Genomic DNA, 12,207 nt, shown 5'->3' with positions numbered 1-12,207 from the left:
ACCACAATGTCCGACCCCAACGACGGTATGTCCAAACTCCAGCCCAGTCTATTATCAGCTTTCTCCTGCGGCTTTTCGCTTCCCAACCCCCATTTCCGCGTACAACGCTCCCGCGCTTGCCGCCTTGTCGAGTCTTGATAGTTCGCGCCTTCGTCGTGTTCGATTCTCTCAATGGTCCGCAACAATCGTACCAGCACAATCAGGATATTTTTTGATGCGATCTGTCATGAGACCCGAAGAGGGGTGTCGAGAAACCAGTCTTGCAACATGCCGGTTGAAGGCTAGCGCTCAGATATACGATGAGGCAGCCATGATTGTTCAAGGCCGCTGTCTTCTTTTTCATGATCAGCATAAGCGCTCGATATCTGTACCATCAGTTTTCTACTCTCGCCGCGGTCCCGCAATTCTGCCACTTTCCGCTTCATGACGTTTCAACCATATATACCCGCCTAACCCGACCCGACTGACGGCTGACTCTTGTTCGACAGTCTGGAAGGATTCCTCTGCTACCAATGGTGCTCCTGTCGATTCTTATGCTAGGGAGAGCTCTCCTCGACGTGAAACTCGAGGTGACGATGCCAGGAGCCCAAGAAGGGATAGGAGTAGGAGTCCTGCCAGGGCCCCTGAGAGGGCTGATAGGGGACGGTAGGTTTAATGTTATGTCTGCAATGCAAGTAATATTGCTGATCTAACAGCAGCGGTGACGGACCTAACACTGTCAACCAAGGTAATAACCTTCACGTCAGTGGCTTATCTCGTGCCGTTACCGAGCGTCAGCTTGAAGATTTGTTCAGCCAAATTGGCAAGGTTGCCAAGGTTCAGATCATGGTTGACCCCCACTCTCGTGAGTTATGATACGCATGGGGTTAGCAATTTTTAATGAAGTATCAGAGGAGTCCCGTGGCTTCGGTTTTGTCATGATGGAGTCCCCGGAGGAGGCGCAAGCTGCAATTGACCAGCTTTCTGGCCAGAATGTCGAAGGCAAGAGCATTACTGTTGCTCATGTACGTGCTTTGAGACATTTACGTAAGTAGGATATCTACTGACGGCTATATTAGGCTCGACGAGGTCGAGCTCGTACACCCACTCCTGGCCGATATCATGGTGTGAAGGCCGATAGCCGACCTCAGCACAGCTCTTATGACAGGCCGTACCAACCTAGGTCTTACGACTCTCGATACTATGACCGACCTCCTCCTCGGGCTTGTAAGTGATACTCATTGAAACACTTGGGAAACGTAGTAGCTAATGAACCATAGACGATGAGCGTGACAGATATGACCGTCGGGACCGGTACGACGACCGAAGGTATGACGATCGTTATGCTAGAGACCGGTAAGTAAAGGAAGCCACTGACGAATAGATTTCCTTCTGACTCGTACTCCAGATACGATGACTACTACCGAAGCAGCGGTGGTGCTCCGTAAGTTTAACATTTCTCTGACAGTGTCGTCATCTCTATCTGGATCGAGCGTTTAACGCTATGTTTTCTTCCCCGTCTGACTCAGCGACTCTTATTACTACCGTAGCGAACGCGACAGTCGTTACGAAAGGCGAGAAGAGAGGCCCAGATACGATGAGAGGCCTAGGTATTAGGTGTGCCACGGGAGGTGAGGAAGAAAATCGCTCTTCGGTTGTGAAGTATTGTGTCTCAGTGGTGTAGGCGCGATATGAAATAATGCTCCTTTTGCATCTAGTTTTCCTGTGGAGAATCATTGTGGATGTTGCAGACCTTCTATATATGCTAACGATTGTACTACTGACATTTGTAACAACGAAGAAACCGAAACACAATAAAAACAACGGTCTTCACCACAAGGGAGGCGTCATTATCTCTCCAGATGCTAATGGCGGCACACTGGAAGATCTTGACACTTTTATATCTCCCGACTTGCCAAACAACATGTTCAGCAATCCTCTACCTCTACTCGTATCTCTCGGCGCACGTTTCTCGAAATGATCTCTCGGTCTATGCCCTCTATTAGCATTGCCCTCCAAACGTATATCGACAGGTGTCAATGCATCGATGATCGTTGTTGTGGCCAGTGGCAACTTGGTGCTGGTGCTGATCGGTGAAAGAGGCGACGGTACGTTGCCATTCCTGTAGCCAAATAATAAAGACGACCCATCATCTTTACTCCTTGCTCTCCCTCTCTCTGGCTCCAACTCCAACTCTTCTTCCAATCCACCATTAGGAATTTCCACCCCTTCTGTCACGCTTGGCGCCAGACTTGGCCGCCGCACGGACATTGGTGACAATGCAGGATCGCCAACTCCGTGGTGCATCCCCAAGGCTCCATCATGCTTAATGTCAAGCGCTTTCACCAGGACAGAATATGCTCGCTGGTCAGAAAGATGGATGTGAATTTTGGATTCGATGCTTGATAACCTTGCAGGATACTGGTTTGGTAAGGTGAATGATGAGTGGGCGTGGGACAAAAGAAGACTAGGGCGAGCACCACTTGCTTTGCGAGAGATGGACGAGGCTCGACTGGGCGGACGATTGAATATTCTGCTAGCAGGTGTTTCAGAGTCGGATGGTGAGCTGCCTAAGCTCACGTTCCGACTAAGGGGAGACGGAGGAACGGTCATATTCATCATTCCAACAGCGGCGTTTGTACGGTGAGTAGACAAGGCGTCTTTAGAAGCAGGCGCCAAAGAAGCTGCACGTCGAGGGTGAGGGCGTGCTTGAGGGTGGCGACAGGCAGAGGCTGAACGTTGTGGATGTGCTGGACGAGGAGTAGTGTGTACTGTTGAGTTGGATTGGGCAGGGGTTGCAGATGTAGAGGTGGAATTGGTGGAAGATAAGCTAACTTGATGTAAGGTAGTAAGGTCTAAGCCTTCTCGAAGTGAGATGAAAGTCTCAGAAGATGCTCGACTTCGCCTATCTCTGTCAGATAGCGGCGATCTCTGATTGTTTTCAAACTCTACCTTGATGTAACATCTCAACAGCTTATCGCGCCTATTTGAGCCCGCCTTATCCCCAAGAAGAACTGGTGAAGGCGAGTGTGACTTCTTGATTGGTGGCACAGAGACGGAACGGCCAGCAGGAGATGCGCCAGATGGCTTATTTAGTCCCTGTCGGAAGGAGAAGATAGAGGGAAACCAGCCTGTCAGAGAAGATGGACTAAGTGGAGCTGTAGATGATGCGGTAGATGACGGTTGATTCGGTAGCGGAACTACGATCTGGAGAATAAAGGACGGGCTGGATGAAGGATCAGATGATTGAGGAGGAGTAGGCATGGTCGCCGAATTTGAGATCTGCTGTGGAGGAAGGACATGATACAGTATGCCCGCTGAGCGTAAGAGATATTTTATGTAACTCTTCACCCGACGTTCACTTTCGCCCAAGGGATTGCTGAATGAAATCACCCCGGTCTTCTTCTTGATTATTTCTTCCTCTTCCAGAAAAATGGGTAAAGTGTACTTGACTTCTGTAGGGATGAAATTAATCAACTTGAACTTTTTTTCCACTTCTTTTACCTCGTAACTCGCAACCTTCTGTCGAGTTTTATCTCCGATTTCATAAGCTCTGAACTTTTCCATTCGCCTCACTCCATCAATGTCCAAGAAATCATCCATAGCTTTCCGTACTCTTCTCCACTCATGTTTCTCGAAATCCACGTCAGTGTCCTGAGTATTTGCTCTGTCATATCCGTTCATTCGCGCTGAGCGGGACAACGGTCTTGGTCTCCAAGGACTGTGACGAGGATAGAGCTCGTCGAGCTCTTGCAAACGATCCATGGCTCGTTCTCGCATAACGTAGGGAGATGTATGTTTTGGACCGAGGGGAAACCGGACTTGTAGAAGTAGAGAAAGGAGAGTGAGAGCTATGCACCAGATATCGAGCTCAGGGCCGTAATACGTGATTTCCCCTGGTGGTCGCGAGAGAGCCATCACTATCTCTGGGGACTGAGAAAAGATCAGTACGTATGCTTGGAAATGTGTCCTTGGACTACGTACATGAAAGGCGGGGCTGCCACAACATGTCGACAATTTGGGTTGACTCATAGAAAACCTGGTTGCAAGACCAAGATCTGGCAAGGCTGTTAGCAAAGAAGTGGGAGGGGAGGTCTAGTACATATTCCCTTACCCAGTATGATGATGTCTCCGCTATCAGCATCTACCAGGATATTATCGCCCTTGAGATCGCGATGACAGACTCGTCCCTTTTCATGCAGCGTATCTCTCACACAGGAGACGAGTTGGTCGAGAATGTAGGCAGCTCTGGATGGTGTAATAGGAAGAGGGTGTGTGGGAAGTGGAACATGGTTGGTGGCGTACTCCTCTATGAATCGTTGATCAGCTTTTATCAGCTGTCGCCGGCTGTACACAGTCAAATATATAGGGGCTCACCGACGAGGTAGAAATGCCCTTCAGTGCGAACCCAGCCTTCCACACCAATAAGACATGGATGCCGCGGCAATTCGGCCAACAAAGTGGGTTCACGCAGCAGTCGAGCAGATATAAGTGGGTGATGGGGATACAGAGGGGTATGCTTGAGAGCATGCTGATAGTACAGAGATCAATGCGTAAGTTACAGCATACGTATTATTTGGAATGGTAGCTTACATAGTTTCCGTCAGACCCGGTTACTTTGTAAACAGTGCTAAACTTCCCTCTTCCTAATACTCCTTCTGAGGAGTAAGGTAGATACGTGAACTCGGCGATGCCATTTTGGAGTAAACTATCTGGTGTAGCCATCGTCACCGGCTCTTCTTTGATCTGTGTACCCATATACGTGAGTTTTTCTTCAACACATAAAAACAGCCTTTCACTGCATGTGCACGGGCGACCTAGAGCACTTACCGTCACAATGTCTTCCCATTTCGTCGGGATAGTAGCCCACGCAGATGGTGACTGTCGCCGTTTATTGCTTCTTGAGGGACTTATACCTCTATGAGGGGAGGCTGAGTACACATAAAGTGTCCCTGCGCCGGGGTACTGGGTCTCCTCTGTCCTTGGCATGGGATAATAGGGTAATATTGGAACCTTAAAAGCTCATGTTATCGGAAATTGCCGTAGTTGAGGTTAAAATAGCAGTCGTTGCAATCTCAGGACGAAAGTTTGAGAAGTGATGAATGGAATGTGAGGGCACTTGTGCGAACAAAGTGACAAGGGAAAGAAGAGTGTGAAGTTGATTATTCGTGTACAATTTCTGCTTGTTGTTACTGACCGCTTCGTGACAGAACATGAAATGTAAGACGGAACGTCAAGGCCGATGTCGGACGATGTCGTATCTGAAAAGTATGGACAAGGTGGGAAGCGAGCGGGGAGATGGCAAGTGAGGGCGGATGGTAACGAGTAAGAAGGCAGATGCAGATATGCTTGATGCGGAGGAAGCGTGCGGGCACATGAGTGGCTGGAGATTGAGCGGTGCCATCAGTTGCGGGCCGCTGGAGATAAGAACATGCTTGATAAGCAGGGGCCGGTTGGCAGCGGAGACCCCAAGAAGCTGGTGTCAACACATTACGTCATGCCGCCCCGTCAAACGCACAACAGCCGCCCCAGAATCACTTTCCATTGGCTCAGACAACAGCCGCCCCGTAATGGCGGCGGTAGGTTCTCTTTATCGGCATTCCACCATTACGTAACGCTAGAGAGAGACTCGAACTCGTCGCTCGCCTCAAAACCCAAGATGCGGTCTCATCGAGAAGATGGTGAATGCATAGCCTCATGCGATATAATGGCACAAACATAGACCGTGGCTACTACTGAGATATACCAATTCTACTAATAGAAACATACGTTAATACCCTCGCGCTTAATCTGCATTGACAGAGCCCCGGGTCCATATGAGATATTACTTTTTGCCTTGCTACATCTGAAAACTTCAAACTTTGATCCACCCCTTTTTACCCACCCACCCATCTCTCCCCCTGAGGTATCTATGCTCTAAGAGCACCTCTGCGCTAGGTCTGTCTCCCACTTCCGGCTCCATGCATCGCATCACAAAATCTGCAGCATCACGCAACTTCCCTCCGCCATCACTTTCCTCGCCCTCTTCTTCGTGCCCTGCTCCGCACCTATCCATCAGCGCAGCATAGGCTTTGCTATCGGGCGCAAGACCGTGGAGCACCTCATCGGGTAGCTCAGAGAAAGGCGTCTCGCCAACCAGAAGGACATAAGTGACCACGCCCAACGCCCAGATATCTTGCTCCTTCCCTCCGTACATCTCGCCCCGCAAAATCTCTGGCGAAGCGTAGTGCAAAGTTCCAGAAAAGGTATCCCATTTTTTGCCTGGTCTCCAATGTGCGGCAGAACCAAAATCTATGAGCTGACAATGTCCAGACCCGTCGAGAACGACATTCTCATCCTTGATATCGCGATGGACAATGCCATTGGCGTGCAAGAACTGAACGGCGTCACTAAGCTGGCCTATAAGCGAACGGACCTCGAAGGACTCGAGGCCGGAGGGCTGTGACTCCACACGGTCAAACAAGTCCATCCCATTGCCAAAGCAGGGCATGACCACTGCAGACTGCGTCAATATATTGTCAACGACTAGGCAGAGTCATACTTACGGTAGTAAAATTCTTTATCCTCAAAGAAATCAACCAACTTGCAGATGTTGGGGTGACCCCTCTGTGGCGAAGACTTAATCTCTTCGGCAATATGCTTTTGAGTTGAAGTGTACAGTCTGCCATTTTCTGAACCAGACCCTGGCGAACCCGGCGTCTCTAGCGTTGAGACAACTTCATTGTCGGATCTAGATGCTCCGTCTGGCTTAGTAGCTCCAGACCGAGAACGAGCAGGATCCCATGGATTCATCTGCTTCGGTGGAGTGTACAGAAGGTGGCGAAGCTGATCCATGACGTGGACTGTGGGCTCGTTAGTCATGATTATTTTCATACATCATACTTGAACTCACTCTCGACGGGGATCGGACCAAGCACCTTGTGTTTTTTCCAACAATCTGCCAAGATTCTTGCTTTGATAATGTATTTAATGATGACTTCATCCTGCAGAAACAATCAGCGCAAGAACGAATCGAGCACCGTAATACTTACCCCCACTGGCTCTCCCTTTGGCCCCTTCAATTTCGCCCTCATGACCAGCCCGTAAGCTCCTTTACCAGCCTCTTTCAAAATAACATAATCATCAATCCCACGTCCTCCCATTCCTCCGGCCTTCTCCTCTGTAGGGGTTCCGCATTCGCTCGGCACACCTGTGCTGGGTGCGATGCTGAGAGTAGAATCAAGCCTTGAGAATGAATGATGCTGTAACGTGGCGCTGGAGGGGCGGGATAGGGCGGGTGAACGAAAAGGGGAAAATGCCTGAAGTGAAGGACTTTCGGGTGGCTTAGAGGATGCCGGAAGAGAGGTCGATGCCGGAAGAGTAAAGGGTTGAACCACCCTACCGGCAACGAGACTGACACGATTGGTATCCCTTTTACGGGTAGAACGTGGTGACTTGGGCGGTACTGCGTCTCCAGTTCTAGGTGAGCCAGGCGGCGCTAGACCCCGAGCATAGTCCCGAATACTGTCAAGAGACGTTGCCGGCGGTTCGGGAAAAATCGGTGGAGGAATTTCACCTGTAGGAGTCGTATCGTGAGGAGTAACAGAAGTCGTTGAAGGAATAGAATGGGCATCCTCAGCCACTATAGGCTCCGCATTGAGCGGCGAGGGCTTGAACGGATGAGTGGGGGAAAGAGAAGCCTTTTGGTTGAGCTTGCTTTGAGCTTGGCCGAATCCGCTGTCAAACGGATTAGGTGGCTGCATTCCAAGCTTACTGTTCTCCAAAGGATCGGCCGAACTCGGTCTCTCCAGTGCATCAGGATCAATCCTCACATCTGGTATTGGTCCTTTCTCTTCCTCAACAAGCTTCACAGATTGTATATTACCTGTACTGTTACTCTTCACGTGGTCCAACCCTAACCCATTTCCAATCTGTTGCACGCCGCCGCCCCAACCGTCGTTCTTCGATAGTTGATTTTCTGCCTCCAATTCTTCGTCCACCATTTTTAATAGCTTCTCCCTTTCCAGTTCACGTTTCGTTTTAGTACGCGGTAAGGTCGGAGCTTCGGGTCCATGTACTGCACGCAATGAGTCACGATTGCCAATACTGTTCCATCTGACAGGCGGGGGAGGATGGTCAGAGTTGCGTACGACATGATCATTACTGCTCAAAGTTGGCGCTGTGTTTTCCAGCCCAAGAGCACCATGGCTCATTATACGACCGTCAGGAAGTTGCGACTCTTCAGCTGTAGACGAAAAATCGAATGGTACCACCGAGCTCGCCATTCTGTCTGTGGGATAAATGATGGGGCTTGCTGAGATGATGTTGGGTTTAAATGATGGTTTGGCAGAATCATCAATTTCACCACTCTTGCCAGATGGAGAACCGGGATCAGGAGTATGATAGTCTTCGGGGCCCAGATACTCTGCTGAGATCGTTGAGCGAAGAGCAGGTCGCGCCGAAAGGAACTTGTCAGAATCGCTCTCGAGACTTGCGTGCCGACTATGTTGGTTCTGGGCTGCATCTTCGCTACTGCCGCCACTAAAACTTGTTTCTTCTTTCGACTCATGCAATGTTTTCCATTCGGGCATGGCTTGAAAGTCCTTCCACTCTTGTGTCGTGGGAGTGAATACCATAGCTGCTGGACAAAAGTGTTCTTGGAAATTGGTTTCTTGAACCGTCCCATTGGGGCAATTAGGAAATGTGGGAGGTAGACGTGATTGTAAAAATTGCTGGTTTGGAGATAGAGATTTCGAAGTTCCTTGCAATGGGGGACCAATGCCGTGTTGTGGCAAAGACAAGCTGCGTGGAACGATAATCGGGGAAGCTGAGTGTGAGGCAACGGGGGAAGGTTCAGGGGATGCAGTGATGGAGCCAGTGCGGGAGGACGGGTGTGAATGCAGGTGATGATAGTATCGTGCGCTTCATGGGGTGAGTTTAGGTTGTGTTGAGAAGGGGAAAACGAGAAACTTACGAATTGTCCCAGAAAGATGCCTCACCACCTTCATCTGTGCTTTCGTGTCGGCCGCCTTCGCTAACTATCCTCTTCCATCCATCATTGCTCCTTCCGCGTAACCGTCTTCTCCGGAGTGATTCATCCTTATCAAAATCAGCTTCCTCGTCCAACTCTTCCATTTCGTCATCCTCAACAAGATCATCGTCAATCCTTTCGACCACTGACATAAGATCACCGTGGCTCTTGCTTCCCGATACTGCGGATTTCATCTTGATTGATGATCCACTCGCTGCTCTTACACGCGACATTAAAATCCCAGACCGATGTCTCCTTGGGTTTGGTGGTGGCGGTATGGGTCTCGACGTAGCGTGCGATGGGCCGGCATGGTCTAATTCGTCGCTTTCTAAGGAAGGTGGGAAGGTATCGCTCCGTCTAGGGAGCGACATGTGGGTCGGCTGCGGTGGCGAAGATATTACAGCACTGGATTCAGGACTCAACTTGTAGCCTGTGTTGTGGCCACGATCCCGCTGGTCGAAGGAGATGGGCGACAAGCCAGAGCTCAAAGCGTCAGCAGCGTTGGATGGACTGTTTCGATGTAAATCGTGAGGAGCAATGACCGTGACCACCATCTTGACCCTTGACCTGTTACTGTTATGTATGCGTGTCAGCAAGAGTCGTCAAAACGTGTTATAATGGAAGCAGATCTGATATCCGACGTCGACAGGGAATATTGTGTAGGGTCGAATCACGCGGATACACCTAACTATAGCCGCCGATCAAAATTTAGAACGTTGTTGATGCTGTTGCCCGACAGTCCACAGCAGGGCTATGCACCATGCCCTATCACCGAGGATAGGGATGTTGTCATAATATGTGAGATGAGGACGATAGGGTCAGGGGATGGTGATTGGTAGATAGACTCTTAGCAATACTTGAGAGCCAAGACAGGGCTGGGACAGACCAAGGCTTGGGAGATCGCTGGAAGACTTACCAGGTATTATCGTCGAGTTCTTAGATGCTGGAAAGGAACGTATGCAGTGGATGAGGTGGATGGAGGAAATGGAGGTGGCTGGAGGTGGTTGGAGGTGGATGTGATTATATAAAGTGGATGAATGAATACAAGTAATGCGATTATAGATGTTCTGTTACGGCAAAAATGTCGTGCAACGATCCCGTCATAAATAAGCAGAAGAGAAGACGAGGAGGCGGCTGCTGGTGGAGTTTAGCCACCGAACCGATACCCGGCACCCCAAAAACACCTTTATTAATATGCGTTATGCATATGCTTCTTGTTCCGTATGCTGTTCATTCTTCGCATTTCCCAATTCCCATTTATTACTATGTCTGCCACCTTGTCTCTACATCCCTGACTCCAGGTTTGACCCCGAGCAAGTACAAAAAGAGCTCGTACAACTAAAAAAGCTAAATGAAAAAACCCAAACAGCGAGTCACTCGCGATAAATGGGAAATCTGGCCATCCCCGTCCTGCCTTCTCATCTTGCTGTGGAGGCCGTGGACTGAGAAGGCGAAGGTGAAAGCGGAAGCCAGCATGAGGTAAGGGATGTTGCTGAGGGGACGTCGAGGGAGAGGCTAGCCTTGGGCGCTAATGACGAGCTTTGACAATGGTCGCAGCTGACCCTCATACCGTTGCCATCGACTTCGGTTTTATCTTGCCTGCAGATGTAGCCATGCAAACGGGGTGATAAGGATATACAGACGCAAAACCATAGCCCATACCGGAGCCAACACCGATCATGCCCTGCGCTAAATCTTTCGCAAACATCTCTCTACCTTTTCCCTCTTATGTCATGGACCGAAGCTCGAAGCTTGTTCTCCTCCTCAGAGCCACTCTTTATGCCCTTAAGTCAAGGTATTGGGTCAACGCTGTGGATATGACTGTGGATTGAAGCACGCGTCCGCGAGAACCTCGAAACTGGCATATCTCTAGATTTGCTAATAAACGCTGTCAGCGTCCCTTTCCACTGCAAGACGAGCTTACTGCCGGCGCCTCCAACTCTCCCCCTCTTGATAGCTGCTGTCTTCCCCGCTTTCTTCCTTGCTCTGTTCGCGCGACTTCTTTCGCGGCCCAGATCAAGACACCTGAGGCACTGTGCCTTCGGCTTCCCCCGTCAGCAGGCAAAGGGAGATATGCGTGACAGGTTACGCAGATCATTTAGTTGGTGGTATATAATCAGGGGCGACATGGAAAGATGCATGGATAAAGAAGGAAGCCCATTAAGTAGGTGCATGCATGCCTAACTGTAACTGTTGTAATCAGCGCCCCTGACGAGGATGTGCCCTGGAGAATTCCTTGCGTTTTCACCCCAGAGGAAGATCCGGTGCAGGACATCTGTACAGCTTGACCGTGCCAGATGTATCGAATCCACCGGCTGCCACAACCATTTCGACCTGTACGCAGCCCGAGTCAGGAAAGTTAATCTGAAGAAACCGTGACAAAATCGTGACAACGCGACGACCTTTACCAGGAGTGGTCGCCGCCCGAAACAATGAAGTCAACAAAACAACTCACAGGATGGAAGACCAATGAAGCAGAGCTTGGCAAAAAATCTACAGCTCGATGCCTGGGCGTGTTATACGCGGGTGGCACAGGGATACTAATCTTAGCCAGTCTCCGGGGCTGCAATGGATTCTTGAAGCCGGTGATTTCAAGGTCTTGCTTGGTCGAATATGGTGTGATTGCCGTGGTTCTACGGTCTCCGTCAGTCTGATTGTTTTTGATTCCTTCCATGACCTACCGAGCAAGCACAGGAGCACCAGTGTGCACGGCCAACGCCATTAGACCTTCATTTCTGCGCGGTAATGTATATAGTGGCTCGTCTGGCTTTCTCACATCCCAGACCCTGACTTCACCGTCCATGCTATACCTATGTCAGCTTCTCGGCGTTTCTTCGAAATAACATAAACTGACCTTCCACTGACCAATTCTCTCATGCTTCCTTTTTGCAAGTGCACACTTTGAATCCAGATCTTATGCTGCCTCCAAGTCCTCAACACCACTTCCCCAGCATCTTCCGCACGCTTGTCAAACAGTCTAACGACACCGTCACCAAAGCCTGCAACAAACACATTGCCGTCTGGTTCGTCAGAAGAAATGGCAGTAAGATTAGATCCAGCTTGCGTAGCAATATCCTATATACGTAATGAACAGACAGTTTCGGGTAAAACCTGACCAAAACTCACTCGAAGATGCCTCTCCACGGTAGCGTCCCATAATCTTACGACCTTCATGTCACCTCCAACGAGTAAGTGCCCCTTCTGCTGCTCCCAGGCCG

General features: G+C 49.9%; 4 protein-coding genes across 4 annotated transcripts in view; 1 reads left to right on the top strand and 3 right to left on the bottom strand.

The window, feature by feature from the left end:
- Nucleotides 1–6: 6 nt before the first annotated feature.
- CNBD4440 (hypothetical protein) lies at nucleotides 7–1,596 on the top strand (the record flags this gene model as incomplete). The annotated part of the gene is made up of 8 exons (XM_770622.1): nucleotides 7–25; nucleotides 489–645; nucleotides 699–844; nucleotides 892–1,004; nucleotides 1,059–1,206; nucleotides 1,260–1,335; nucleotides 1,388–1,423; nucleotides 1,530–1,596. The coding sequence occupies 8 exons, from the start codon at nucleotides 7–9 to the stop codon at nucleotides 1,594–1,596; spliced, it is 762 nt and encodes a 253-aa protein (XP_775715.1).
- Nucleotides 1,597–1,809: 213 nt separating this feature from the next.
- On the bottom strand, nucleotides 1,810–4,968 carry CNBD4430 (hypothetical protein; the record flags this gene model as incomplete). Its single annotated transcript, XM_770621.1, has 6 exons — nucleotides 1,810–3,912; nucleotides 3,964–4,037; nucleotides 4,094–4,288; nucleotides 4,357–4,510; nucleotides 4,573–4,725; nucleotides 4,810–4,968. The coding sequence occupies 6 exons, from the start codon at nucleotides 4,966–4,968 to the stop codon at nucleotides 1,810–1,812; spliced, it is 2,838 nt and encodes a 945-aa protein (XP_775714.1).
- Nucleotides 4,969–5,833: 865 nt separating this feature from the next.
- Nucleotides 5,834–9,543, bottom strand: CNBD4420 (hypothetical protein; the record flags this gene model as incomplete). The annotated part of the gene is made up of 5 exons (XM_770620.1): nucleotides 5,834–6,474; nucleotides 6,525–6,821; nucleotides 6,872–6,962; nucleotides 7,011–8,880; nucleotides 8,933–9,543. 5 exons carry the CDS (start codon nucleotides 9,541–9,543, stop codon nucleotides 5,834–5,836), a joined length of 3,510 nt encoding a protein of 1,169 aa, XP_775713.1.
- Nucleotides 9,544–11,233: 1,690 nt separating this feature from the next.
- Nucleotides 11,234–12,207, bottom strand: part of CNBD4410 (hypothetical protein) — a gene marked incomplete at both ends in the record, with an annotated part of 5,284 nt that continues 4,310 nt past the window's right edge. Inside the window, 5 exons of the mRNA XM_770619.1 lie at nucleotides 11,234–11,323; nucleotides 11,445–11,622; nucleotides 11,671–11,793; nucleotides 11,844–12,064; nucleotides 12,116–12,207. The exon at nucleotides 12,116–12,207 is cut by the window's right edge and continues 117 nt beyond it. Of these exons, the coding sequence (XP_775712.1) occupies nucleotides 11,234–11,323; nucleotides 11,445–11,622; nucleotides 11,671–11,793; nucleotides 11,844–12,064; nucleotides 12,116–12,207 (704 nt within the window). The remainder of the gene's footprint in view (nucleotides 11,324–11,444; nucleotides 11,623–11,670; nucleotides 11,794–11,843; nucleotides 12,065–12,115) is intronic.

This window comes from Cryptococcus neoformans, chromosome 4 (assembly GCF_000149385.1).
Source record: "Cryptococcus neoformans var. neoformans B-3501A chromosome 4, whole genome shotgun sequence".
In the NCBI taxonomy this organism is placed as follows: Eukaryota; Fungi; Basidiomycota; class Tremellomycetes; order Tremellales; family Cryptococcaceae; genus Cryptococcus; species Cryptococcus deneoformans.
This window is presented reverse-complemented; position numbering and strand designations above follow the sequence as displayed.